Source organism: Dromiciops gliroides, chromosome 3 (genome assembly GCF_019393635.1).
Source record: "Dromiciops gliroides isolate mDroGli1 chromosome 3, mDroGli1.pri, whole genome shotgun sequence".
Taxonomy (NCBI): Eukaryota; Metazoa; Chordata; class Mammalia; order Microbiotheria; family Microbiotheriidae; genus Dromiciops; species Dromiciops gliroides.
This window is the reverse complement of record NC_057863.1, coordinates 617,594,915-617,622,239: the sequence shown is the minus strand read 5'-3', so window position 1 is coordinate 617,622,239 and position 27,325 is coordinate 617,594,915. Positions and strand designations below refer to the sequence as shown.

General features: G+C 46.8%; 1 protein-coding gene across 1 annotated transcript in view; it reads left to right on the top strand.

Annotated features, from left to right (window-relative positions):
* Nucleotides 1-27,006, top strand: part of PADI3 (peptidyl arginine deiminase 3) — a 44,456-nt gene extending 17,450 nt beyond the window's left edge. The window contains exons 2-16 of the mRNA XM_043994928.1: nt 1,059-1,239; nt 2,197-2,269; nt 4,071-4,132; nt 4,473-4,590; nt 5,567-5,692; nt 7,488-7,666; nt 8,652-8,755; nt 8,884-8,995; nt 10,560-10,667; nt 11,390-11,541; nt 14,144-14,288; nt 15,128-15,234; nt 18,219-18,294; nt 20,732-20,857; nt 26,423-27,006. Of these exons, the coding sequence (XP_043850863.1) occupies nt 1,059-1,239; nt 2,197-2,269; nt 4,071-4,132; nt 4,473-4,590; nt 5,567-5,692; nt 7,488-7,666; nt 8,652-8,755; nt 8,884-8,995; nt 10,560-10,667; nt 11,390-11,541; nt 14,144-14,288; nt 15,128-15,234; nt 18,219-18,294; nt 20,732-20,857; nt 26,423-26,656 (1,903 nt within the window). The 3' untranslated portion in view covers nt 26,657-27,006. The remainder of the gene's footprint in view (nt 1-1,058; nt 1,240-2,196; nt 2,270-4,070; nt 4,133-4,472; nt 4,591-5,566; nt 5,693-7,487; nt 7,667-8,651; nt 8,756-8,883; nt 8,996-10,559; nt 10,668-11,389; nt 11,542-14,143; nt 14,289-15,127; nt 15,235-18,218; nt 18,295-20,731; nt 20,858-26,422) is intronic.
* The last annotated feature ends 319 nt before the right edge of the window (nt 27,007-27,325 follow it).

Here is a 27,325-nt window from a genome sequence, read left to right as displayed (position 1 = left end):
ATTCAGATTTTAGCTAATGAACACGATTTATCTTGTGCTGCCACATGTATTATTCCTTATCTTCTTGTTTTTCTGTAGATCATCCACGGGAAACTGGATGGTATAAGCCATCTATTGCCTCACAAATGCAGGTGGATGCAATTAATCAGCATCTCTCAATTCTGGCAAAATACCTTGAAACCTACTTGCCCCATCCCACCTTGACCGAAACTCACTCTTCCCCCATTCCAATTTAGAAAGCCTCTAAGCTTTCTTCCAATTAGAAATCAGATTAATTGTGTGTCTTGGTCTGTATTCTGTTTGCTGTTTTCTTTTAACTAATTGCTCTTATCTGATTTATTGTTTTTAATACATAAAACTCTGTCTCACTCTGTAGCCAGGGTCTTTGGACTGATTGGGGAGTCCACTGACCCATTTATTATGCCTGTTTTACTAATAAATCACATAGCTCAGAATGTGTTTCCTCAGCTACTAGAAATTATCCATCACATGGGCTCTGAGGTCTCTTTCCAGCTCTGTGATCCCATAGTAGTCTTCAGGTAGTTGAAGGGCCATTGCATAGAAATGAGATTGAACTTGTCTTGCTTGGCCCCAGAGAGAAAACAAGAAGCAGTAAATCGAAGTTACAGGGAAAATGTCCAAATAATGCGAGCTGCTCCAAAATGGACTAGGCAAGTTCTTACCAGGCTTCTTGTTCAAGTGGAAGATGGATGACTGCTTGTTAGGGATGGTCCGTAGTCTTTATGAAGCTTTTCTGGACCCTCTCCTCTTAGCTACTAGTGCTAGTCTCCCCTAAATTACCCTCTCTTTTGTCTATACCTCCTTCTATTTATACTTGTTGTCTTCCCTTGGCTAGACTGTAAGCAACCTGAGGGCAGGATTTGTTTCATTCTTGTTTGTATCCCCAGCAACTGGTTATGATGCCTTGCATGTACTAGGCACTTAATAAATGCTTGTGGGTCAATTGATCAAAGCTGTTCAGGTGCAGCTTGGATTGGCTACTCTCTAAGACCTTTGCCACCTCTCCAGAATCTCCCATCATCCCCTATCCCTTTCAGGTCTGTACCAGAGGGCACAGAGACCTTTGAAGTCTATGGCACGCCAGGTGTGGACATCTACATCTCCCCAAACAGGGAGGCTTCGAGGGAACGGGCCAACACCAGGAGGTGGCACTTCAACACGGGGCTTGAGATCATCGTCGTCATGAACTCGCCAAGCAATGACCTGAATGATAGTCACGTAAGTGGGTCCTTTACACCAAAGGTGAGATTCAGCGGAAATGCTTGAGTGGCTGGGATCCCCCAACTCAATCACTGAGTAGCTTTCAATGAGATACTTCCTCTCTTTGGGCTTGTTTCCTTTGTTCGTTTGTAAAATGAAGGTGGGCCAAGGGCAGCTAGGTGGCGCAGTGTATAGAGCACCGGCTCTGGATTCAGGAGGACCTGAGTTCAAATTCTGCCTCAGACACTTAACACTTACTAGCTGTATGACCCTGGGCAAGTCACTTAACCCCAATTGCCCTGCAAAAAACAAAATGAAGGTGGGCAAAATCGATTAATTCCAATGTCCTTCTCATTTCTGACATTCTATGCTCTCTGACCACTCTAACCTGTCATATTCTATGATCTTAGCATCATACCTTAGGTTTCTCTCCCTAGGGCCATGCAAGGCCCTACCACTTTTTTTTTTTTTAGTGAGGCAATTGGGGTTAAGTGACTTGCCCAAGGTCACACAGCTAGCAAGTGTTAAGTGTCTGAGGCCGGATTTGAACTCAGGTACTCCTGACTCCAGGGCCGGTGCTCTATCCACTGCGCCACCTAGCTGCCCTGGCCCTACCACTTTTAACCTCCTCTTACCCAAAGCCCAACACCACTTAGCACAGTGCTAGGCACACAATCGGGTTTTGTAGCTCAAAGGAGAGAATCCTGGTTGAGTGCTCTAGGCATCTAAGCTCTAGACCTGGGTCTTTGGGCCTCCCATTGTCCTTCCCCTCTCACCTCTGAATCCCAGCGCTGAATCATTCCTCTTTTTTTGATAACTGTTGTGGTGTCTATTTTGTGAGGCCTGAACACAACCCCATCCTGCCCTTGGATTTGGCCCTACTAGAACAAAGGCTACCTCCCTCGGCTGCTGGCTCCCAGGGTGGTCAGTGGCTGCAGCTGGTGGCCATGGCTCAGGGACCATCTCTTTCCACAGGTTCAGATCTCCTACCACTCCAGGGATGAGCCCCTTGCCCTGGCCTATGCTGTCCTCTACCTCACCTGTGTAGGTAAGTGATGAGGGGGTGACGATGATGGTCCTGGCCAGCTCCTCAGAGTGGACAGAAATGGGGCAGCCTCAGTGCATTGTCCTAAAAACCCCAACTGGGTCTAACCCTTAACAGCCATATTTCAGCCCCTCAATAGACACAACTGCAGACATGGGGCCTTGCAGTGAGGCCAATCGATCGTAGTCCATCCATGCCTGCCCATCCTCTTGGCCATGTCTTCCTGGCAAAGATCCAAGTATCATGATGCCTAGCCAGAAGGGTCCTTTCCAATGTCCACTAGAGTCAAAAGAGTACTGGATGAAGACCTAGGAGATCTGGGTTTGAATCTCACCTCCCATTCTTTCCTGGATACCTGATCATGAGCAGATCTACTCAGCTGTCTGAGGTCCTGTTTTCTCATCTGTAAAATGGGAAATTTAGGGAGTCAGTAACATGTAGTGAGCAGACAGCTGGCCTCAAAGTCAGGAGTGCCTGGGTTTAAGACCTGCTTCTGACACATACTGGCTGTGTGAGCAAATCCCTTAACATCTCAGTGATGGTGGTAGCTCTCCGGGATGCCACAGTGTTGTATTGGTGCATTGAGGGAGGAAATTTCTCACTGGGAGTTCCCTCTGCCAAAGAAATCACAGATCTGGTCTAAAAAGAAATGACTCTGCTTAATTCAGTTTTTTGTAAGCTGTAAAAGTCTATGGGGGCAGCTAGATGACGCAGTGGATAGAGCAGCGGCCCTGGAGTCAGGAGTACCTGAGTTCAAATCCGGTCTCAGACACTTCACACTTACTAGCTGTGTGACCCTGGGCAAGTCACTTAGCCCCAATTGCCTCACTAAAAAAAACAAACAAACAAACAAAAAAAGTCTATGGGCATGTAAATTATTGTCAAAAAGCCAGTCCACACTTACTAGCTGTGTGACCCTGGGCAAGTCACTTAACCCCAATTGCCTCACACACACAAAAAAAGCCAGTCCAACCTACTAGACCCATAGGGCAGAGCTAGGGTGCACCATAGCATATAGAGTGCCTGGCCCGGAGTCAGGAAGACTTGTTCATAAGTTCAAATTTGGCCTTAATCACTTACTAGCTATGTGACCCTGGCCAAGTCACAGCACCTTGTTTGCCTCAGTTTCCCCACATGTAATATGAGCTGGACAAGGAAATGGCAAACCACTCCAGTATCTTTGCCAAGAAAACCCTTAAATGGGGTCACAAAGAGTTGGATATGACTGAACAACAAAATTAATTTTCTAGGTGGCTCATTCATTTATTCATTCATTCATTCACTCATTCATTCATTTATCCATTGAAAAATAATTGAGTATGGGATGGTGGAAAGAAGGCTTACACTTGCACCCAAGAGAACTGGGTCTGAATCCTGGGCTCTAATGCTTACTTAGCTATAAAATTCTGAGCAAGTTCCCTTCCCCAGTGTGAGCTTATGTACAGCCAGAGTTTTTTTTTTCCAGGAAAGCATTGAGAGGGGTTGCAGGGGACAGTGGAAAGAGCTTTGGCTTTGGAGCCTTGGGTCCTGGCTTTGAATGCCAGCTCTGTGTGATCCTAGGAAAGTCATGGCTTCCTTGGGACTCAGTTTCCCTTATCTGTCAAATGAGAGCATGGAACTACATGATCTCTGAGGTCGCTTCTAGCTTTGACCCTCTTAGAAAAATCAATCCACTAAGAAGCAGTCTCCGTGGGCACCTGCCACCTATGGCCTGCTCCTGGGGGCCGATGACCAGCCTGGGGCAGGCCCGGAGTGCTTTGGAGCCCTGTCCTGACTCACCCCTCTTTTTTTTGCAATGGTGCAGACATCTCTCTGGACACCGACATGAATTGTGATGGCAAAGTAGAGAGGAACTACGTGGACAAGGTACTTAGTCACTTCTCAGGCACAGCCATGGCAGATGGTGCAAAGGGCCTGGTCAGAATGGAAATTGAAGCTAGATTTGGTGTGGACAAAGTGCAAAGGGCCTTGAATGCCAGATGAAGAGGTCTAGATTTGATCCCATAAATTCTGGGGAGCCATGAATGGTTCTTGAGCAGAAGAGTGACGCAATAATAGTGGCTTTTGGGGAGTGAATTGGAAGGGGTGTGTGTGTGTGTGTGTGAAATCTTGGAGGAAGGCGTTGTTGTATTCCCAGGAGAGAGGGCATAGGGTTTGGAGAGTGAGGGGCTCACCCCATTGATGAACTATACTTTATTATTGTCAGAGGCAATGGGTATGGGGACCTGCTGGACATGGAGCAGTGCTCTTGGTGAACTGTGACCGGGATGACCTCACCTGTGGTGACAGAGATAACTGTGACAAATGTGTGTGCTGCCTTGAAGGTACAACCAACGATTCCTGGCCAGAAGACATGAAAGAGGGGCAGCTAGGTGGTGCAGTGGATAGAGCACTGGCCCTGGATTCAGGAGGACCTGAGTTCAAGTCCGGTCTCAGACATTTAACACTTACTAGCTGTGTGACCCTGGGCAAGTCACTTAACCCCAATTGCCTCACAAAAAAACCCAAAAACCCAAAACCAAAAACCCAAAAAAAAAAAAAAAGAAGACATGAAAGATTAGCTGGGAGCCAGCGGGGTGGGCTGACCTTGGCCCTGGGTGCAGGGAGGGCTCTTGATGTGGCTCCTCAGGCCATAATGTTACATTTTACCTATTGCTATCATCCCTTAGCCTGAGGTCTGATTCTATAAGAGAAGAAATTCCCCAATGTCTTGGGGCATCATTTGCAGCATGTAGGTGACCACCAATTTCATGTATTCATGGGCCAGTATTAGATCACATCCTACCAGTTTAGTCAAACTAGAGATCTGGATTCTAGTCCTGGCTCTGCTATTAACTCGCCTATCGACTTTGAGTCAATAACTTAGTTTCTCCAGGCCTCAGTTTTCTCATTTGTCAAATTAGATTAGAGAACTTCTGAGGTCCCTCTAGTTTTGAGTCCTATAATCCAGTGACTTAGGATCATAAGACCTTAGTTTTATAACTGGAAGAAGCCTCAGAATTCTTGTAGCCTAATTCCTTCTTTTTTTTGGATAAGGAAATTGAGACCTAGAGAGATGACATGGTTGATTTGAGGTCACACAAAGAATTGTTGTCAGAGCTAAGACTTGCACCTAGGCATCTGAATTCCCAGCTCTAGGCTCTATCCTGCACACAGTTACTGTTGCTTGTGGTCCAAGACCCAAGGGAGGAGGTGGAACAAGTCTTGGAGATGAGGGTGGAGGGAGGCCATTAGAATGCGGCAGCTGGGCTGGTAGGAGTGTGTGTGGGCCTGAGCCACCATTTGCCTCTGGATCCTCAGACCTGGGGGACATGTCACTCATGATCCTGAAGACCCAGGGCCCTACCGCCCTCTTTGATGACCACAAGCTAGTTCTCCACGTCTCCAGTGCTGATGCAGAGAGGGCTCGAGTCTTCCATGCCTGTGGTGAGTCAGTCCCCTCACTGCTTCCAGCAGGGCCACCATCACCAAGAGAGATGCCCACTGAACAGTGCTTCCTATGGTGGGGATGGGATGCATGGAAACATGCACACTGTCTCCTCCAATGTCCTTGTAAGCAAAGGAATAGCTGGTGGGGAAGGGTGCTCCTGAATCTTAGCAGTGAAAGGTCCTCAGAAGTCGCCTACTCCAAGCTAGACCCGAGCAACAATCTCTTCTGCAGCATCCCTGAAAATGGTCATCCAGCCTCTGCTGGAAGACCCCCAGCAACGGGGACTCACTTTCTCCAAAGGCAGCCCATTCAGATTTCAGACAGCCATCACTGTTTTTCTTAATATCGAGCCAAAAACTGTCTCTCTGCAACCCCCACCCATTGCTTCAGGCAGGACAAAGTGCATCTTTCTTCCACATGACAGGACTTTGGTACTTAAGGACAGGGGTTAAGTCTCTCTTTCCCCCGAGGCCTCACCAGGCTAAACATCTTTGTGTGGGTCAGAGATTTTCTCTAGACAAAGCCAAGAGAGGCATCATGATAGAGTACAGGGCAATGTATTTGGAATGAGAGGATGCAGGTTCAAATTTTACCTCTGTCCGTTACTACTTGGGTGACCTTAGCCAAATGACTTCAGCTTCCTGGATCTTGGTTTCCTCATATGTGAAATAAAGGGGGGGCAGCTAGGTGGTGCAGTGGATAGAGCACTGGCTCTGGAGTCAGGAGTACCTGAGTTCAAATCCAGCCTCAGACACTTAACACGTACTAGCTGTGTGACCCTGGGCAAGTCACTTAACCCCAATTGCCTCACTAAAAAAAAAAATAAAAAAAAAAAATAAAGGGATTCCAGACCTAAATCTGTGGTTCGATAATTCCTGCCCTCAAGAAGCTTACATTCAGGGGTGGCTAGGTGGCGCAGTGGATAGAGCACTGGCCCTGGAGTCAGGAGCACCTGAGTTCAAATCCGACCTCAGACACTTAACACACACTTACTAGCTGTGTGACCCTGGGCAAGTCACTTAACCCCAATTGCCTCACTAAAAAAAAAACCAACAAAAAACAAAACAAAACAAAGACGCTTACATTCTATCGAGGGGCTACAGCATGTTCACAGAGAAGGGAGAGAGCATTAGCAAACTGGGGGTGTCAAGGAGGGCTTTATAGAAGAGAAGTCCTCCGGGCTGGGCGGTGGAGGACGGTAAGGACAATGGCGTGATGGGGTCATAAGGGCTTTGGCACTGTAGTCACAGGGCTTGATGCTCAGCATCTGCGTGAGCCTGGCCAAGCCACTTCAACACTCCGGGCTTCCATTCCTTCATCTGTAAAATGAAGAGGTTGGGAGGCAGACAGCCTTAGAAGACCCTTCTTGCGCTAAATCCATGAGGGAGCCATGCTGGATATGGTGGATGAAGAGTGGAGAGGACAGCTCTGGGGTTATGAACCTGGGGGCCTGGAAGGATGGTGGTGCCAATGAGGGGGTTTCTAGGGTCTCAGTCGCCTGTGTTGGTTTGGGCTCAGGCTTGTTCTACTTCTTGGCACACACAGCAAGTACCAATGGGGAAGCAAGAAATGATGAGGTCTAGGTCAAGTCTAGCCTGTCGCTGCCTCTCTGGATGGTACCAGCTCATATTTTTTGCAGTTCCCATCCTTAGGGAAGAGTACTAGGGGTCAGAGGATGGCAAGAAGCCCCTTCTGCCTTCTAGGAGAAGGACTTCCGCCTGTCTCTAGCTCTGTAAGAGATGGATAACTTCCTCCTCCCTTTCACCCCCTATGTCCCATCCACCCCTCCAGGTCCTGAGGACTCATGTGAAGCCTACAGATATGTTCTAGGGCCAAACAAGGTGTCCTATGTGGTTCCTCGCTTCAATGGGGATGAAGAACGGTTCTATGTTGAAGGACTTTCCTTCCCTGATGCCGGCTTCTCTGGCCTTATCACCTTCCATATCACCTTGTTGGATGACTCCAATCAGGTATGTGGGGTGGGGGACACACAGCACTGGGCATTGATGTTGGGCATCATGGGTAAAGAAGGAAAAGGGTCGTGCTCCCAAGGCCATTGGATATAACATGGGCGTGGAAATGAGCCAGTAGAGCTGGGCCATCTCTTCAGAGATGGCGCCTAGCCCTAGGAATTTGGGTCTCTGATATCCTGACCAGTAGAGCCTCTCCCATTGATGCTCCAAGTATTGGTCAGGTCAGGTATTCTCGAGGGATGCTGGTTTCAGTGTCCAGAGTCCAGTCACAGGATCATTTATGTACATCTTGTCTATGCCTCTCAGAATTATACAGGTGTCAATCTTATCTGCCCTCATCTCCCTTGCCGATCCTGAGCCCTACACTAAGTCTCAGTCTTTCCAGACTCAACCTTCATCTGGCTACCTCCCTATCCCAGCAATCTATGTGTGGGACATTTTGATGGTAGTTGATGTCAATAATCCCAGGGAGGGAACCAACTTCTTTGACACTCTGAGGTTGCCTGTGGTCACCTTATTAAAAGAGAGAGAGAGCCTGAACCTCTAGGCTCAAGCTGGGACCCCCAACCTACACTGCCCATTATAATAGGATGGTTGGAATGTGTATTTAGTGAGAGAAGAGAGCTAAGTGAGATCTTTTAATGGCAAAGAAGTACACCTCTAAGGAGTTTATCTGGGGAATTTTCTCAGTGTTTAGGTTTCCTTGTAGTGTGTGAGTGTGTATCCCTGGGAAAAGTCTCATGCTATGGACTATGCTATAAGCTGCCCGAGTTCTCAGACACAGAGTACACCAAAGGCTAGACAGTGATGACTTCTTTCTTCCGGTCAGTGAGCTCAGTTCAGAGAATACCGGGCCCTGGAAATCCATAGTTCCCCCAACACCTTGATGACCAGGATCTAGCTCAGAATTCCCCCAGGGTTTATCAAGCACTTCTCTTGAAGGATGATTGACTAATGTGGCTTCTCTGATCCTTCCCCATAGGATTTTCCGGAGTCCCCGATCTTCACAGACACCGTGGTATTCCGTGTGGCCCCCTGGATCATGACCCCAAGTACCTTGCCACCCGTGGAGGTGTATGTGTGCAAGTGAGTCTGATGTCAGGAGATGGAGATGGGGGACATAGTTCTCTCTTGCCATTTGGGGGACTCCTGTTGTCTCTCTCTCAGTCCCCTGGGCATGACTTGAGACACCTGACCTTCTGACCTGCCCACAGGGTAAGGAATAACACCCACTTTGTGGAAGCAGTTGCACAATTGGCAAGGAAAGCGGGTTGCAAGCTGACCATCTGTCCCCAGGCTGAGAACCGCAATGACCGCTGGATACAGGTGAGGAGGGGTCTCCGTTACCAAGAGGAAACGTAATGAGTTTGTGGGGCATAAAGATAGAGAAGGATAGTGAGAGGAGGGAGTAAGGGGAGAAAGACACACAGAGACAGACAGAGAGAGGCAGAGACAGGGAGAGAGCAAGAGGCAGAGACAGAGATCACCTGAGGATGCGGGTGGGGCATCCTAAGATCTTTATAAGTCACCTCCATCATCCTTGAGAAAGGGAGGGAGGTCCTTCTGAAGTGGGGGCTTCTAGAGAATAGGAGGGAGGGTCCCTCAGGTCCCCCCAGTTTCAGGCCCCAAGACCTCCTAGTAGATGTTCTTGGCAAATCTGGGGATAAAGACCTAATGATATTCCTAGCTCACACTTATGTGATGCTTTAGGGTTCCTAGAGCACATTTCATTTTCATTCTATTCCCATGAGGTAAATATTATCAATCTTCATTTTACAGAGGAGGAAACTGAGCCTCAGAGAGCTTAAATGACTTATCCGTGTTAACATAGCTAGTATGTGCCAGAGGTGAGATTTGAACCCAGGTCCTGTGGATGCTATGTCCAGGCTTCTATCTGCTGCATGGCCCATTGCCTTGGAATCCCCCAAGTTTGGTGCTCATTGGATTTGTAATCTCAGCTCCACTGGGTGATTTTCACCTTTTGGGACTAGATTGCAAATCGCTGAAAGAGGAGGTCTTAGCCTACCCAGCCAATCCTGCTGCCTGCAGATGTTAGCAGACTGTGAGAACCATGGAGACACCCATTTTGCCCGATCAAAATGTAGTTCCACAACCTAGTTTCCTGCCCACAGTGTGTGTTTCAAAAGTGGTTGTTAACTGAAGGGGGCATCTAGGTGGTGCAGTGGGTAAAGCACCGGCCCTGGATTCAGGAGTACCTGAGTTCAAATCTGGCCTCAGACACTTGACACTTACTGGCTGTGTGACCCTGGGCAAGTCACTTAACCCCCACTGCACCGCAAAAAAAAAAAAAAATTAAAAAGAAATTTTATAACTGACACCAATCACTTTCCTCCCCTCTGAAAAATGAGGGGTTAGACCAAATGTTCTTGAAACCCTTTTCTGGCAAGTCATTTGCTTCTTGGAGCCTCAGTTATCCCACCTGTAAAATGGAAGTAATGATATCTGCTCTGCCTCCTTCACAGAATTGATGGGAGAAAATTACTCTGTAAATAATAGAAAGGGGAGCTTCAAACCAATTAGGAAACCCTGGAGGGGTCTGCAAGTGTGAGGGAATAACCAAAGATCCAGAAAGTCATAATGATAATAATTTAAGTACCTGTTTCTTCAGATGACACAGTAGATAGAGCACTGGGTTTGGAATCAGGAAGACTCACCTTCCTGAGTTCAAATCCTGCCTCAGACACTAGCTGTGTGACCGTGGGCAAGTCACTTCACCCTGTTTGCCTCAGTTTCTTCATCTGTAAAATGATCTGGAGAAGGAAATGACAAATCGCTCCAGTATCTCTGCCAAGAAAACCCCCAGTGGGGTCAATGGAGAGTCAGACATGACTGAAAAACAACTGAACAGCAATAATCTGTTTCTTCACAGGATGAGATGGAATTGGGATATATCCAAGCTCCACACAAGACTTTCCCTGTGGTCTTTGACTCCCCACGAAATGGAGAACTTCAGGACTTTCCCTATAAAAGGATCCTGGTGGGTAGCACCTTCCCAATCTTCATGTTTATTATTCCTAACTAAGACTTAGCTTGGGGGCCCTTAGAACACAGAATGTCAGAGCTGGGAGGGCCCTGAGAACCCAGAATGTTAGAATTGAGAGGGCCCTTAGAACAAAGAATGTCAGAACTGGGAGGGCCCTTAGAACACAGAATGTCAGAGCTGAGAAGGATCTTAGAACACAGAATGTCACAGCTGGGAAGGGCCTTAAAACACAGAATGTCACAGCTGGGAGGGATCGAAGAACATAGAAGGTCAGAGCTAAGAGGGACTTTAGAATACAGAACGTCAGAGCTGGAGAACCCTCAGAACACAGAATGTTAGAGAAGGGGCTCTGAGAACATAAAAGAGCACTTAGAAATTATCTAGCCAGAGTCCCTAATTAAACAGATATGAAAACTGGGGCCTGTCTAAATGTCCCAAAGAGTTGTGAGAAGAGGAGAAGGGGTCAGGAAGTCCAACTTTTCCTTTCTTCCTGGCTTGTGCCCCTGTGAATAAATCATGTTTCTTCTTTTGGCCTCAGTTTCCCCATCTGCAGAGTGGGTACAATGTCTCCCGTGCCTTCAAGGACCTCCTATGAGCCAGAGAGAGCCAAGAGAGGCTCTGGGACTTCACAAGCATGCTGGGAAATGGGTGTCTGTTGACAGCCATAGCTGCGACCTGAGTTCTTCACTAACTCTGCCCTCTCCCCTTCTGCCCAGGGCCCAGACTTTGGCTATGTGACCAGGGAACCACAGGACAAGTCTGTCAGTGGCCTAGACTCCTTTGGGAACTTGGAAGTCAGCCCTCCCGTGGTGGCCAATGGGAAGGAGTACCCCTTGGGAAGAATCCTGATTGGGGGCAACTTGCCTGGGTGAGAGGGAAAGAGAGGGATTGGGCATCCTGGCATAGAGATCGGAGGAGGGAGCAAGCATTTAGATAGCTCTCACTGTGAGCCAAGCACTATGCTAAGGGATTTACAAAGATTATCTCACTTGATTCTCCCAATAACCCTGTGAGGTAGGAGCTATTATTATCTCCATTTTACATTTGAGGAAACTGAGGCAGGCAGAATTGACCAGGTTTTTATAGTTAGCTAGTAGTTAGGCTTCTGAGGCTGAATTTGAACTCAGGACTTCCAGACTCCAAGCTCAGAGTTCTATCCACTGTGCCACCCAGCTGTCCCCAATGGGAGGGAAAATGCTGGCCAGCTGTGTACCCAGAATGCATTGATTTAATCTTATACTCATTTATTGAATGCCTAATGTGGAATCCTGTGCAAGTGGCTGGGGGAGTTATGGAGTTTAGGAAAGACATAATCCCTGCTCTCTTATAGCATCTTTCCAAGGATGAGTAAGAGCTGTTAACACAGACTAGTTCCCAAAGGACTTTATCCAAATGCTGACCTTACTGTTTTCTAGCTGTGGGACCTTGGTTAAGTCTTTGCACCTCTTCTGCTAAATGGGAGAAGAGGCACCTGGTCTTGTTATGCCAACCTATCGGGTTGTTCAGAGGATCAACCTAGCAAGTGTACATGAAATCAATTTGAAAAGAATAATAGTAACTCATAATTATTTAGTGCCTAAAGGTTTGCAAAGCAATTTGCATCCATCATCTATCTCATCTGAGCTTCCTGATCACCATGGGAGGTAGGTGCTGTTATTATCCTCATCTTACAGAAAAGGAAACTGAGGCCCAGAGAGTTGAATGGACTTGCCTGTGGTCACACAGCCAGTGAGTGTCAAAGGAAGGATTTGAACCCATGCCCTCCTGATATAATCCAGCCCCTGTTGCCCTGAACCATGCTGTAAACTGTGAACTGTCCAAGTGCAGGAATGCACTTATTACTGTGATTCTTATCCTTGGTTGATGTGGGGACCACCCAACCAGCCTTGGTGCAGAACCATGAAGGGAGAGCAAACATCTCCCCAGCCAAGATGCAGAGGCACAATTAGTCCAGCTAGAGCTCTCTGAGAGGCAGCCCTGCATCCTGGATGGGTTCGAGGCTAAGCTCTGGTGTATCTATATGGGCTTTGTGACCCTGGGCCAGTCACTCCCTCGATTCCTCCCAGGAAGCTCTCAAAGGCTATTAACTGATGGAGGAGTTTTCTGTCTCAGTGAAATCGAGGTCCAGTCCATCTTCCTCTCATCTCATACTGAGATCCAGCCTGTTTGGGTAATAATAAGTATTCATTGAACTGAATGGGTCTAGTTCATCGTGGTTAACCAACAGATGCAAATCTTGGCTCCACCACTTTGTATCATGGCACTGGGCTGGACCTGAGTGCCTAGATGGGACCAATGGAGGGTGAGGGGCCCAAATTCAGGCCTGCTTGACTCTCATCTACCTCCCGAGTTCCTTTGGAGCTCTATGAGATTGTTGATCTATTAAATACAAGTAACAACCTGTCTGGACTCCCACAAAAGTCTGTTCTCTTCCAATATCTCATCACAGCTCAAGAACTGTGCCATTGGAATGCAAATATTAGCAAATTTTACCAAGCTAGAAAGGTTTCCAGGTGGTGCGTATGTTGTCTGAGGACCTTCCTTTGCCAAGGGCTGAGACCCTGAGCACCAGTGTGGTTTAGCTGATGGGAGGTGGCCAGGGATAGGCAGGGAGAAGAGGGATGTGTTGGTTGTGGCTAGAATAACTCTTGGAGATCATCTCTATCACAAGTGGAGGGCTGATGAAATCCCACCCTGATGAAATCATGGGTCCTGGGAGCTTTGAATTAATGACCTAGAATTAAACCTAATTAAAGTCACTAAATGAAATTGACTCTGGTCCCTGCCCAGGGGCCAGTTGATCTACAGTGATCCCTCCTGAGTCACCCATCTTGTCAGAGTAAATACTTAGGGTGGATTTGGTGCATGGATCATTTTTTTAGTCACAGAGCTACTTGGTGTATATTCTCAGTAGTGGAATTACTGAGTCAAGGGCTGTGAATAGTTTGGTGATCTTCCTCTAAATTGTTTTCAAGAATGGCTATGCTCATTCATGACTTTCCCAATGATGTTGATCTGTGTACCTATCTTCCTGTAGTCTCTCCAACATCAGCAGTTTCCATCTTTCATCATCTTTACCAGTTTGGTGTATGTGAGGTGAAACTTCAGAGTGGTTTTCATCTGCATTTTTTCTCATTATTTTTTCATATGGTCATTGATCATACACATTTCTTCTGAAAACTGTACATGCCTTTGACCATTTATCTATTGAGAAGTAGTGGGGCAGCTAGGTGGCGCAGTGGATAAAGCACTGGCCCTGGATTTAGGAGTACCTGAGTTCAAATCTGACCTCAGACACATATGACACTTACTAGCTATGTGACCTTGGGCAAGTCACATAACCCTCATTGCCCCACCCAAAAAAAAAAAAAGAGAGAGAGAGAGAGAGAAGTGGTGCTTAGTCTTTGATATCTGGGGCAGTTATTTGGGTCACTTCCGAGTGACATTTTTGTCCACCCTTTTCACTCCAGATCCAGTGGAAGGAGGGTCACACAGGTGGTCCGGGATTTCCTCTATGCCCAGAAAGTTCAGCCTCCCGTAGAACTCTTTGTGGACTGGCTGGCCGTGGGTCACGTGGATGAGTTCATAAGCTTTGTCCCTGCCCCAGACGACAAGGTAAGGGACCCCCAAGAGACATCTTTCATGAGCCCTGGTGGGTCTAGCGGTGCAGTTTCATCTCTTCTGAGACCTTTCCACAGCTTTCTAAAGGGTGGTTTTATGATCATCATTGATTTATATATACATGAACAGTCTTCAAGAGGAACCATGGCACACTGGAATTGGGGGTGAATTTGGGGGTCAGAGGACATGACTTTGCTATTTCTGAGCTGTGTGATTTCGAGTAAAGCCCCTCCCCTCCCTGGGCTCCAGTTTGCTCATCCATAAAGGGCTTGTAAGGTCCCACCCAGTTCTCTAATACTGGATCCTTAAAATTGGCTCTGCTATTTACCAAATGTATATTTGTAGGTAGAGTCACTTGGCTTTTCTAGGTCTCAACTTCCTCATCTGTAAAAATGGGATTGGATTATCTAGAATTCAGCCGTCACTTCTTAAGTATCTGCTCTATGTCAATCCCTGTGCTAGGCGCTGAGGAGAGAAGGACAAAAAAAATTCCCTTACCCTCAAAGAGCTTACATTCTATTGGGTGATTGGAGCTACCTAGACTGGCTGCCAGGGACTTGGACCCTAGTTCTAAATATGTGATCCTATACAGGGTAAAGACATGTAACTCCTTGGTGTCAGGGACTTACCTCTGCTAGCATCCATCCCTCTATGTGATCAGGTCGTCAAATCCCCGAGCCGTCCTGCCTGGCCCTGTGGCCACCCTGAAGTTAGCAGGAGGTCTGGACGTGGACGCCCCGGACCCTTTGTGTGCTGCCCTGCAGGGCAGGGTCAGAATCTCCATCCTACATACGTGGGCTGTGTCAAGGGCCAATCTGTCTTTCTCCCTACAGGGTTTCCGCCTGCTCCTGGCCAGCCCCGGAGCCTGTTTCAAACTTTTCCAGGAGAAACAGAAGTGGGGCCATGGGAGGGCCCTCCTCTTTGAAGGCCTCATTGGTGAGTTCTTCCCTGCAATGCTTTTATTCATCCCTGATGCTAAGCTCCTGATGGGCACGTCCCCTTCCCTTATGTTGTCCTCAGCCCCCCCGGCTTCCCCCAGGGCTGAATCACAGAAGCTCAGAGATCTGGCGAGGGACCTCAGAGGCCCTTGTGCGTTCCATATCTCTTCCCGGGGAGGGACTAGACTGGTCACCTGGCCTCCTTTGTGGACCTCCAGAGAGGCAGCCTCTTTCACTTGGGGCTAGCTCTAATTATTGGGAAGTTTCTCCTCATTGAGATTTCCTGCCTCCTACTCCTGGCTCCTGAGGCTAGACAGAAGTCACTGATGAGCAAGTCACAAGGCATTGCAGAGGGGACGGAGAAGAAGACGCAGTCCCTAACTTCAAAGCAGCATCTCTAGTTGAGAGAGGACACATTGTCCTAGCAGCCAAAAGACCTGCCTCTGACACTTAGCTGGGCGACCCTGGGCACATCACTTTTACGAATCTCTCCGGGCATTGTTTCCTCACCAGCAAAATGACAGGGCTGGATTCAGATGTTCTCTAAACTTCTTTCTAGCTCCCCAGTCCTGAGAGCACCCATTAGCTGTGTGACCTTGGTTAGCAAATGTTACCTCTCTAAGTCACAGGATGAGGAAAAAAGTTTTCAAAATCTTAAATGCATCACAAAATACCATAGAAAATGTGAGTGATTATGTTTTAAGGAATGCTAATAAGAATAACAGCTCCCATTTCTAGGCACTTGGCTGTTTATATAAGACTCTCCTCACAAGAGCCCTGTGACTCATCTTCCTTTTACAGAGGGAGAAACTGAGGTTCCAATATTATTATTATCATTTTATAAATGGGGAAATCGAGGCTCCAATATTATTATTCCCATTTTATGGATAGGAAAACTGAGGCTCCAATATTATTATTTTCGTTTTACAGATTAAAAAAAAACCTGAGGCTCCAATATTCTCATTTTACAGATGGGGAAACTGAGGCTCAGAAAGGTGAGGTGACTTGTCCAAGCCTCACAGCTAACAAGGGATCATGGGATTTAGAGATCATTTAAGTACACTCCCATCACTTTTCAGGTGAGGAAATAGGCCCAGAGAAGGTGACTTGTCCACAGTCACACAAGCAGGATGAGAGGTAGGCTCACGATCTTGGTCTTTTTGACTCCAAAGCCAGTGGTCTCTCTCTCTCTCCTGCACAGAGTCCCCATTGTGACCAGGCTGAAGCCTGAACCCAAATCTTTAGGCTACAGCTCTGGGGGTCTCTTTATCATTCCCCTCCCCAAGTGCCTCAGTCTAGCTGGCATGTGCTATCTGCCCATGAAAAAATAACTCAGCATTCTGGGTAGTAGATATCCAATGTCAAATGAGGGAGATTCACAGTCATTGAGTCACTCAACAAACATTTATTAAATACTGATCATGTGCTAAGTACTAGGGATCTGAGGAAAGGCAAACAACAAAAAAAGAGCCTACCCTCATGAGGCTTACATTTCAGTGGGGGAGAGGGCATGTTAATGGGGAGGTATATAGGGGATATAATAGATTGGGTGGGTGGTTCTACAGCACAAGAGGTCTAAAGAGGAGGCTGAGATGGTGGTAAGGACCACTTCCTGGGGAAGGCACCCTCCCCAAAGCAGACCAGCAAAACCTCAAGATTGCAGGCCACTGGGCAGCCTGCCAAGGGCTCGAGCCACCGAAACTTCCCCACCCAGGGCCCCTGGGCACATACCTGGTTATCTCTGGAATGATCTGATCTAATCATAGGACCTCAAACCACATTAAGCCAAGTTGTCTCTGGAATCAGTGAGAATGGTGTGACACAGTGGGAAAGGGGTTGGACATGCAGTTAGGAGAGGCCAGGGTTTGTAGCCTGCCTTTGAAACGGTGAGACCCCAGGAGAGCCAGGAGGACGGCTCAGCTCCCAGCCTTCCTGACTCACTCGGTCTGCTCTGCTGTATGAACACCAGACAGGTATGCTGTAAAGAGGATTCCTGTCCAGAGATGGCGGCCCTGTTGTCCTTTCCGACCCTGAAATCTGGTGATTCTACCATATTAGGGAGAGAAACTTAAGCTGTGTTGTTCTACTCTTGGTCCCTCTCAGCCCTGCCCTGGGCCTCCCTTTCTCCTCTCCTGGAGGGCCTGACCTCCCTTCCAGGAATTCATTTCAAGCTTCCCATAATTCAAAGGCAGTGATACCACTGGGAAGTTGTAAAATGTCAGAGAGACAGGTCACCATGCAGAATTGCAGCCACACACATACTTGCAAAACTGCTTTGCTAAGTAAGAAGGTGCCCACTCAACCTGCAAAAAAATACTGACTCAGTGTCTGAGAACTTGAATCCTGCCTTCTGACCTAAAGCCCTCAAAGCAATGGGATTTTAAGGGAGTAATTTTTTTTAATTGCTGACAGTAATTTCTAACTTGATTTTTCTCCTTCTGTCTCTCTCCCTCCACCCACATTTCTGTTTCATTTCTCTCCTCTCTGTCTTTGTCTCCTCCTTTGTCTCTTTCCCTTTCTTCATTCTTTCTCTCTCTTTCCGCCACCTTCTCTCTACTCTCTCTCCTTCCCTCCCTATCTCTCTCTCCTTTTTCTCCATCTCTATTTCTTCTCTCTTTTTCTTCCCTTTCTCTCTCTCTTTCCTCTCTTTCTCCCCTCTTATCTGTCTTTTTCCTACTGCTTCCCCTCTGTCTTTCTCTTTCTTTCCTTATGTCTGTTTCTCTGTGGCTCTCTCCATCTACCCATCTCTCCTCTCCATTGCTGTCTCTATTTCTCTACCTTTCTCTCTCTCTCTTTCTCTCCATCTTTCTCCTTCCTTGTTTCTCTACCCCTCTCCCTCCTCTCTCTTTCTCAATATCCACATCTTTTCCCCTTGATATTTGTCATTCCCTCCCCATTTCTTTTCCTCTCTGTCTCTGTCTCTCTCTCTATCTCTGTCTCTATTTGGCTCCTCTCCTCTCCTCTTCCCTCTTTCCTCTACAGGAAGTGAGCGGGTGAAGACCATGTCCATCAATCAGATCCTCTCCAATGAAAACCTTATCAGTTACAACAAGTTCGTCCAGGTACTGGAAAGGGGATAGGGAAAGTTGGAAACACCCAATAGGAAAACTCCCTCAAGTCTCCTTTATAAAAGAGGGTCAGAAGGAATCGTAGGGGGAAAAGTAGCTAGAGGATCTCACTATACCCAGAAGGAAGCCGCCCTCCTGTGGTCCAGTCACACCCAGACTCCCTTGCTGATCCTGGCTCCTTAGTCACTCCTGTAGCTTGGGAACGTCTCTGAGTCAAAACAGTTACAAGGCCCAGTCTAAGAGGCTAGTTACTGGGGCTATCTTTCCTTTTTGGCTGCAGAAGACTTGTCCAGGGATGGGCACGTGTGGCCCTAGGCTGAGGCAGAGATGGGGCACTGAGCGGCCCACCGGTCCGGTAGCTCCCACTATCAAAGTTACTCCTTTGACCAGGGGTCTCCAAAAGGCTTTGATTAATATAGATACATTACCTGAGGAGAATATATGAAGCTCTTATCTACTAATAGATTAGACTATCAAAATGGTGTTGAGAGAGAGAGAGAGAGAGAGAGAGAGAGAGAGAGAGAGAGAGAGAGATACTAAGTATCATGGAAAGAATCCTTGATTTGGAGCAGAGGGTCTGGATTCAAATCGTCTTTGTGATCTTGGCCTTTAATTGTCTGCCCCTCAACTCTTCACTTGTAAAATTGGGAGGGGAGGGGAGAACGGGGTTGGACTAACTGATCTCTCTCTCTCTCTCTCTCTCTCTCTTTCTCTCTCTCTTTTTTTTTTTTTTTTTGGTGAGGCAATTGGGATTAAGTGACTTGCCCAGGGTCACACAGCTAGTAAGTGTGTGTTAAGTGTCTGAGGGGGGATTTGAACTCAGGTCCTCCTGACTCCAGGGCCAGTGCTCTATCCACTGCGCCACCTAGCTGCCCCGACTAACTGATCTCTAAGGTGCCCTCTACCTCTAAATCTATGGTCTGACAATGATCCAGAGACCTGGTCGCAAACACCAGCACAGTTGCTAATTACATCCAAAGAGATAAGGAAAGAACTGGAAGATGTGATTTCTGAGACATTGATCCTTAAAAGGTTGCAGAGAATGGGGGAGGTAAAGCAGGATGCAGGAAGGTCAGCATCCCCATTTTCATAGAAGAGAAGAGATTGATGTCTGTAAAGTATAGGCCAGTGAGCTTGATATTGATTCATGGGAAAATATAGGGTAGTTCATTAAAGAGATGGTTGGTGAAAGTCTAGAAAAGGAAGCAATGATCAGGAAGGACCATCTTGGCTTCATCACACACACAAAAAAGGATATGTCAGATGAATGAGAGAACAAAAGAGAATGCATTTGTATGAATGAAAGAACATTTATTAAATGCTTATTGTGCCCCAAGCATAATAGCTGGGTAGCTAGGTGGCACAGTGGATAGATAGAGCACCAGGCCCTGGAGTCAGGAAGATTCATCTTCCTGAGTTCAAATCTGTTCTCAGATACTTACTAGCTGTGTGACCTTGGGCAAGTCATTTCACCCTGTTTGCCTCAGTTTCTTCATCTGTAAAATGGGCTGGAGAAGGAAATGACAAACCACTCCAGTATCTTTGCCAAGAAAACCCCAAATGGGGTCATAAAGAGTTGGACATGACTGAAAAATAACTCAACAATGACAAAATGCAAAATCGAAACAGTCTAAGCCTTCAAGGGCATTAATTTCTAAAAGGAGAAACCTTACATTTGGGAAAGATGTGCCCAAGTCCTGGGTTACTGGAAGGGGGAATACCATAGATTGAGTCTACCTAGATTTTAGCTGAGCATTTGATAAAGTCACTCGTGCTATCCTTTTTGTTGTGGTGGTGGTGGTGGTTTTTGTTGTTGTTGTTGTTTTGGTTTGGTTTGTTGGTTTTTGCTTGTTTTTTGCAGGGCAATGAGGGTTAAGTGACTTACGCAGGGTCATGCAGCTAATAAGTGTCAAGTATCTGAGGCTGGATTTGAACTCAGGTCCTCTTGAATCCAGGGTCGGTGCTTTATCCATTGCGCCACCTAGCTGCCCCTCTTTTTTTTTTATCATAAAAGTATTTTTATTATTTTCCAGTTACATGTAAAGATAGTTTTCAACATTTGTTTTCATAAGATTTTGAGTTCCAATTTTTTCTTCCTCCCTCCCTTCCCTCCCCCTCCTGAAGACAGAAAGCAATCTGATATAGGTTATATGTGGACAATCACCACTCATGCTATTCTTGTGGATGGAGTGATGTAGGTCCTAGAGAAGGAAGGGGGTGCCTGCCAAGAGCTGGTTCTTACTTGACATGCCAGCCTCTGGCTCCCAGGGGAAGTTGGTAGGATGGTGGAAGGTGAAACATCAGTATCATACATAGGCTCCTTGCTCAAGGGGTCTGTTCGTTCTCTCCTGGAGCTGATCGTTGTCCTTCTCTCTCCACTAACTTTGCCTCTCCTTGTCTTCCCCTCGGTGCTCACCTTCGTCCCTCCCAGAGCTGCATCGACTGGAACCGAGAGGTCCTGAAGCGAGAGCTGGGCCTGACGGACCGAGACATCATCGATATCCCTCAGCTCTTCAAAACGGAGAGGAGGAAAGCGGTGGCGTTTTTCCCTGACTTGGTGAGGAGGAAGAGGAACAGGAGGATTAGTGGTGGTCTCCAGTGTCGCTGGGATTAATATTGTCATTATAAATAATATCCTCTTAAGGTTTACAACAGTTCTGGGAGAGAGCAAGGCAGAACTTATTCTCCCGGTTTGATTGAGAGGAAGGTGTTTTACATTTACCTGACACAGATGTGACAAGTAGCCAAGAAGGGGCTAGAATTGATGGGAAACTCCAAGAGAGCTGACTTGGAAGGCAGGGAGACCTAATTTCAGTTTTTGCCTCTGACTAAATCCGATGTTTCTGTTGTGCTTTCAAATTCACAAAACACTTGTTCTTATATCTTTTGAACCTCAGGACAGCCTGGGAGTTCAAGGGAAGGGAAAGGAGTTCAAGTCTTATTATTCCCATTCTACAGTTTCAAGAATCAAGCACCTTGCTCAAATTCACACAGGTGTGAAGCAAAGATTCAAACTCAGGTCTCCTGATTCCAAAACTGGTGTTCTTCCCTCCACCCCTTTTTAATCACACTGCCTCTGCATTATAAAGTATAAACTGAGGCATGGATCGGTGAAATGGCTTGTCCACAAGGAAATATTTGGGGGCAGCTAGATGGGCACAGCGGTTAAAGTGCTGGCCCTGGATTCAGGAGTACCTGAGTTCAAATCCGGCCTCAGACACTTGACACTTACTAGCTGTGTGACCCTGGGCAAGTCACTTAACCCCCATTGCCGCGCAAAAAAAAAAAAAAAACACACACACAAAAAAAACCCCACAAAAAGACCCCACAAGGACATAGTTAATAAATGACTAAGCTGAGGTTCAAACTTAAATCTTTCCACTAGATGGAGTTGGTTCCAATGTTGTCCCTGTTGGACGGGATAGGGCTCTCTCTCATGTTCCAAAGGGTTTCCTGTGGCTTGCAAGAGGTCTGATCATTTCTATGTTTTCTTGGAGAGGGAATAAGGACCCCAACATGGTCATAATGCATGGCTAGAATGGACCTAAAGAAGACTCCTAAAGCAAAGGATCACAGATTTAATCCTGGAAGGGCCCTCAGAGACCATCTGCTCCAGCCCCCTCATGTCATAAAGAAACTGAGACCTGGGCAGCTAGGTGGCGCAGTGGATAGAGCACCGGCCCTGGAGTCAGGAGGACCTGAGTTCAAATCCGGCCTCAGACACTTGACACTCACTAGCTGCGTGACCCTGGGCAAGTCACTTAACCCCAATCGCCTCACTAAAAACAAACAAACAACAAAAAAACCCACAAAGAAACTGAGACCTAGGAAAGGGAAGTACCTCAGCCAAAGTTATGCAGGTAGTAAGAGGCAGAGGCAGGATTCTAACCTAGGTCATCTGACTCCCAACCCAGGGACATTTCTTCTGCACCAAACTCCCTCCCAGGGGCCTGAGGGCTAGAATAAAAGCTCTGTAAACCGAGAGAACTTGATCTTTTGGACAGTTTGTCTACCAGCAGGCAGGCAGTCTATAAAGCAGCCCAGAACCTGACCCTGAATGACCTTTCCTAATAATAACTGACATTTCTCTAGCATTCTAACATTTACAAAGTACATTGTGCTCGTTCTCTGACATGGGCCTCACCTCTACTCTGTGAGGTGTGCCCTACATAGAAGCTGAAAATTGTAGTTGAGGGTTCATCCTAAACCTGAGGCAGCTCCTAGGAAGGCTAGGGAGAAGACTCCATGATTGGTGGATTAGAGAGGTGAGGACAAAGGCCTCCACTGGCTGAGGATGAAATCTTTACTGACTGGGAGGCGTATCTCTATTTTACAAATGAGGAAACTGAAGCTCGGGGAGATTGTGGCCCAAGGTCACCCAGTTAGAAAGTCAGCGGATGAATGAATCATTTATTAATTGCTTACTGTATGACAGGTACTGTGTAGAAGCTGGGGTTACACATATAGCGAAATAATGTTATGTTAACACATAAACAAAGACAGTCCCTGGCCTCAAGAAGCATCTATTTTAATAGAGGGGAACAATGTATCTATTTATCATCCATCTATCTATCTGTCTATATGTCTGTCTGTCTATCGTATATCTGTCTATCTATCTATTGTCTATCTATCTATCATCCTTCTCTACTATCTACCTGTCTGTCTATTTATCTATCTGTATATATGTATATATGTGTGTATGGATATATATGGGGGGGAAGGGTCAGGAAGAGGCATTTGTGTTTAGAAAGTTACGAGAGAGGGGCAGCTAGGTGGCACAGTGGATAGAGCACCGGCCCTGGAGTCAGGAGTACCTGAGTTCAAATCTGACCTCAGACATTTAACACTTACTAGCTGTGTGACCTTGGCAAGTCACTTAACCCCAATTGCCTCACTAAAAAAAAAAAAGAAAGAAAAAAAAAAGAAAGTTACAAGGGAAAATTGGAAAAAAAAAAAAAAAGAAAGAAAGAAAGTTACCAGGATACAAAGACTGACACACCCATTTCATGATAGAGTTGATTTGATTATGGTTCCAGAACTGGAAATAGAGGGGGGAGGGGGGAGGTGGAGAGAGGAAAGATGGTGGGTGATGGAGTCAATGGAGGGGTGAGGGGACCATCAGCACTGAAAGGGTTAATTTCTCTAGGGTAAAGTTTCTAGTCCTGGAGGCAAGGGATGATTCAGGAGGGAAGTGCGAGGGGTAGGATGATGGTGATGGTGGTGGTGGTGACGACAATGGGTGGGCAGGGGTCTTTCTCAGCTGGCCGATTCCAACACTATATTTCACTGTCTCCTTTCCAGAAGGTCAGGAGGCCTCCCTTCAAGGGGTGGGGGGAATGGACAGAGGACAAAGGGAGGGCAAATTACTGAAGTGGGTCACTCGCTGACCCAGGGGTAGGCAGGCCTAGGAGCCATGCCTCCTGACATACAAGACTATGCTTCCTGGGCATGAAAGACCCAGGCTTCCTTCCTCTCCTGTCCCCACTTCTGTAGTTCTTTCCTTCCTCTTTTCAGCTAAATCTCCCTTGCCTCCACATTTCAGTCTTGCTCTGAAATCCCCAACATCATTTCCCTTTCCTTTCTTCATGCAAAAGCTTGGCTGACTTTGAAGATAAACTTGTAAATAAGTGCAAAACATCCCAAACAGTTACCAGCCCACATTTCTTTTCCCCATTCCAGCTCCCACCCTACACAATCACAGATTGCGCATAACACTAGATTAAGGGGAGCTGTCTGCCAAGCTTCTGTGAAGGGAGGTATTCACTTCAACAACAATGCCTAACACAAATGTCTACTATGTGCAATGGGGATACCAAAAGGAATACTGACATGGTTCATAGAGTCAGTTAGTCAGTATTCGTTAAGTACCTGCTTCGTGGCAGGCACTGAGCATAAAAGAAAGGCAGAAGACAATCCACTCAAGAAGCTCACATTCATAACATACTAAAAGCTATGAACAGCTACAGACTAACGGAGGATAGAGGAAATACAGGATATATGCAATAACTGTGTACCATACAACAATCAGAAGGACTAACATTTACTGAACTCCTACTATGTGTAGAATGGTAGAGGATGATGGTGAATCAGGCACTGAACTCATTGGAAAGAGTTAAGGGAATGACCTGGAAAGAATAGAATGAGCGATAGAAGGGACACTGGAGGTCATAAAGCCCAGTTCCTTCAGAGGCCCTGAATGATGGGGTCACTTGCCCAAGGTCACACAAGTAGAGAGTGTGGAAGAGATAAGATTCAATTCCAGGGCCTTTGATCCAGTAGTCTTTCCCATGCATCATTTTGCCCCTCCATGAGTAGATATCAGCAACAAAAATGGAGGAGAGAGTGGTACAAGTGAATAGCCTGGACCCTGAAGGAGCAAAGAGGGCATTTGGAGGAGGTGTGATAGAGGTGAAGCCTATAGGTGGGAGCGGGGATGAAGGAGCAGACCCACCTTTTTTTTTTTTTTTTAGTGAGGCAATTGGGGTTAAGTGACTTGCCCAGGGTCACACAGCTAGTAAGTTTCAAGGGTCTGAGGCCAGATTTGAACTCAGGTCCTCCTGACTCCAGGGCTGGGGCTCTATCCACTGCGCCACCTAGCTGCCCCAAGACCCACCCTTCTTTATGGCCCTGGGAGTTAGAGACAGGAAGAGGAATGGTCTTCAGTATGAAAGCAACAAGGTTCTGGGCCTGGATTAGAATCTCCACTCTACCTTGTACTACCTCTATAACCTCGGGCAAGTCAGATCCCCTTCTCAGCCTCAGTTTCTTCAGCTGTAAAATGAGAGTGTTGGTCTAAACTGAGGACCTTCCCAGGTTTAGGTCTATGGTCCTTTGAACAAGTCTCTTAATCTCTCTGGGCCTTGGTTTCCCCATCTGTAAAATGAAGGAGTTGGACCAGTTGGCCTCTCAAGTCCCTTCTATTTCTAAATCTGTGCATTGATGAGGAAGCTGAAAATTGTAGCTTAGACTTCATCCTAAACCTGAGGCAGCTCCTAGGAAAGCTAGGGAGAAGACTCCATGATTGGTGGATTAGAGAGGCGAGGACAAAGGCCTCCACTGGCTGAGGATGAAATCTTTACTGACTGGGGGGAGAGGAGGGAGAGGAGGAATCAGAGGAGGCTTGCTAGAATCAGGCTTTAATAATGGATAGGTTAGGGGAAGCTAGGTGGCACAGTGGATAAAGCACTGGTCTTGGATTCAGGAGGACCTGAGTTCAAATCCAGCCTCAGACACTTGACACTAGTTGTGTGACCCTGGGCAAGTCACTTAACCCTCATTGGCCTGCCAAAAAAAACCCCCTAATAATGGATAGGTTAAATAGATTCAAGTGCTGGGTGGAATCTGAGGATGAGAGGTCACTTTAATCAGGTGAGGCCAAGGGAACTGTTGATGGAAGAACAGGAGCAGCTTCAATAGAGTCAAAACAGATAAGGGGAGGAAGGAGACTTAAAAGAATTGGGAGGCGGGGCAGCTAGGTGGATAAAGCACCGGCCCTGGATTCAGGAGGACCAGAGTTCAAATCTGGCCTCAGACACTTAACATTTACTAGCTGTGTGACCTTGGGCAAGTCACAACCCTCATTGCCCCACAAAAAAGAAAAAAGGGAAAAAAAAGAATTGGGAGTCAGGGCAGCTAGGTGGCACAGTGGATAGAGCACTGGCCCTAGATTCAGGAGGACCTGAGTTCAAATCCAGCCTTAGACACAACACTTACTAGCTGTGTGACCTTGGGCAAGTCACTTAACCCCAATTGCCTCACCAAAAAGAAAATAAAAAAGAATTGGGAGTCGTGATGGGATGAGTAAAAGTACAAAGATGGGAGAGGACAGGATAAGAAATTGGAATCAGTTTGACCAAAATATAGAATACAAGTTGTATAAGATGTATGAGGTGTATGAGATAAGGCTGTATGGGTAGTTTGAAAGCAGATGGTGAAGGGCCTTGAATGCCAGGATCACAAGCTCATCCTTTATTCATTGAACCATGAGGAGTCACTAAAGGTTCTGGAGTAGAGGAGTGTCTTGATTGCCGGTGGGATATGAGAAGTTCTGTGTAGCCATGAGTGCCCATGTGGGTATTATGACAACCCTTCTAAAATCCTTGATTTTCTACTCTGGTCATAGGTGAACATGCTTGTGTTGGGGAAGTACCTGGGGATCCCTAAACCCTTTGGGCCCATCATCAATGGGCGCTGCTGCCTGGAGGAGAAGGTCCGATCCTTGCTGGAGCCACTAGGCCTTGAGTGTAACTTCATTGATGACTTCACCCCTTACCACATGCTGCATGGGGAGGTGCACTGTGGCACCAATGTCCGCCGGAAGCCCTTCCCCTTCAAATGGTGGAACATGATCCCCTGAGCCAGGCATCCTCCCGCCATCTTCCCCTCTGCCTGGGAACTTCAATATGGGACAGATGGAGGCTTCACCTGAATGATGGAAACTGAACAAAGCCAACCTACCTAGGAAACTTTGAGAGAAACTGAAACTGAGTCCCACTGGGAACACCAAGCTCTTTCCCTATAGACCCTCCCCTACATTAGCTTCTCTACCTGGCAGCTGAAAAGCTCAGAGAGCGGGTTCTCCCTCCCCATGAAACAACATGACTTCATCTTGTGCTGCCTCCCATGTTCCTCAAATTTGAGATTCACAATGAGTCCCTTAAACTGTTCACTCACCATTTCTTCCTCTTGTAAACTCTTCTTCAGAAAAATTCCAGCTTATAGAATCGTATCATAGTGATGTCATCTCCTTCCTTCAGTTGGACGCAAATCCCCACCAAACTCATACCACCAGGCAAAAGGAAAAACTCACAAGCCAAGTTTAGTTTGGTCCAGTAACTTCTAACCCAGCAGAACAAGATCACTATTAATCAAGAAAGTTGTAAGCCATAAATACATCACCCAGCAGTTCAGTCTTCAGAGCAGGACCTACAAATTAGAATGGGAGGTATTCAAAGGAGAGGCATCTACCAAGATTGTTTTTTTTCTTTTGAGAAAATCCAATCCAGACTCTCTACTAGGCTCTAAA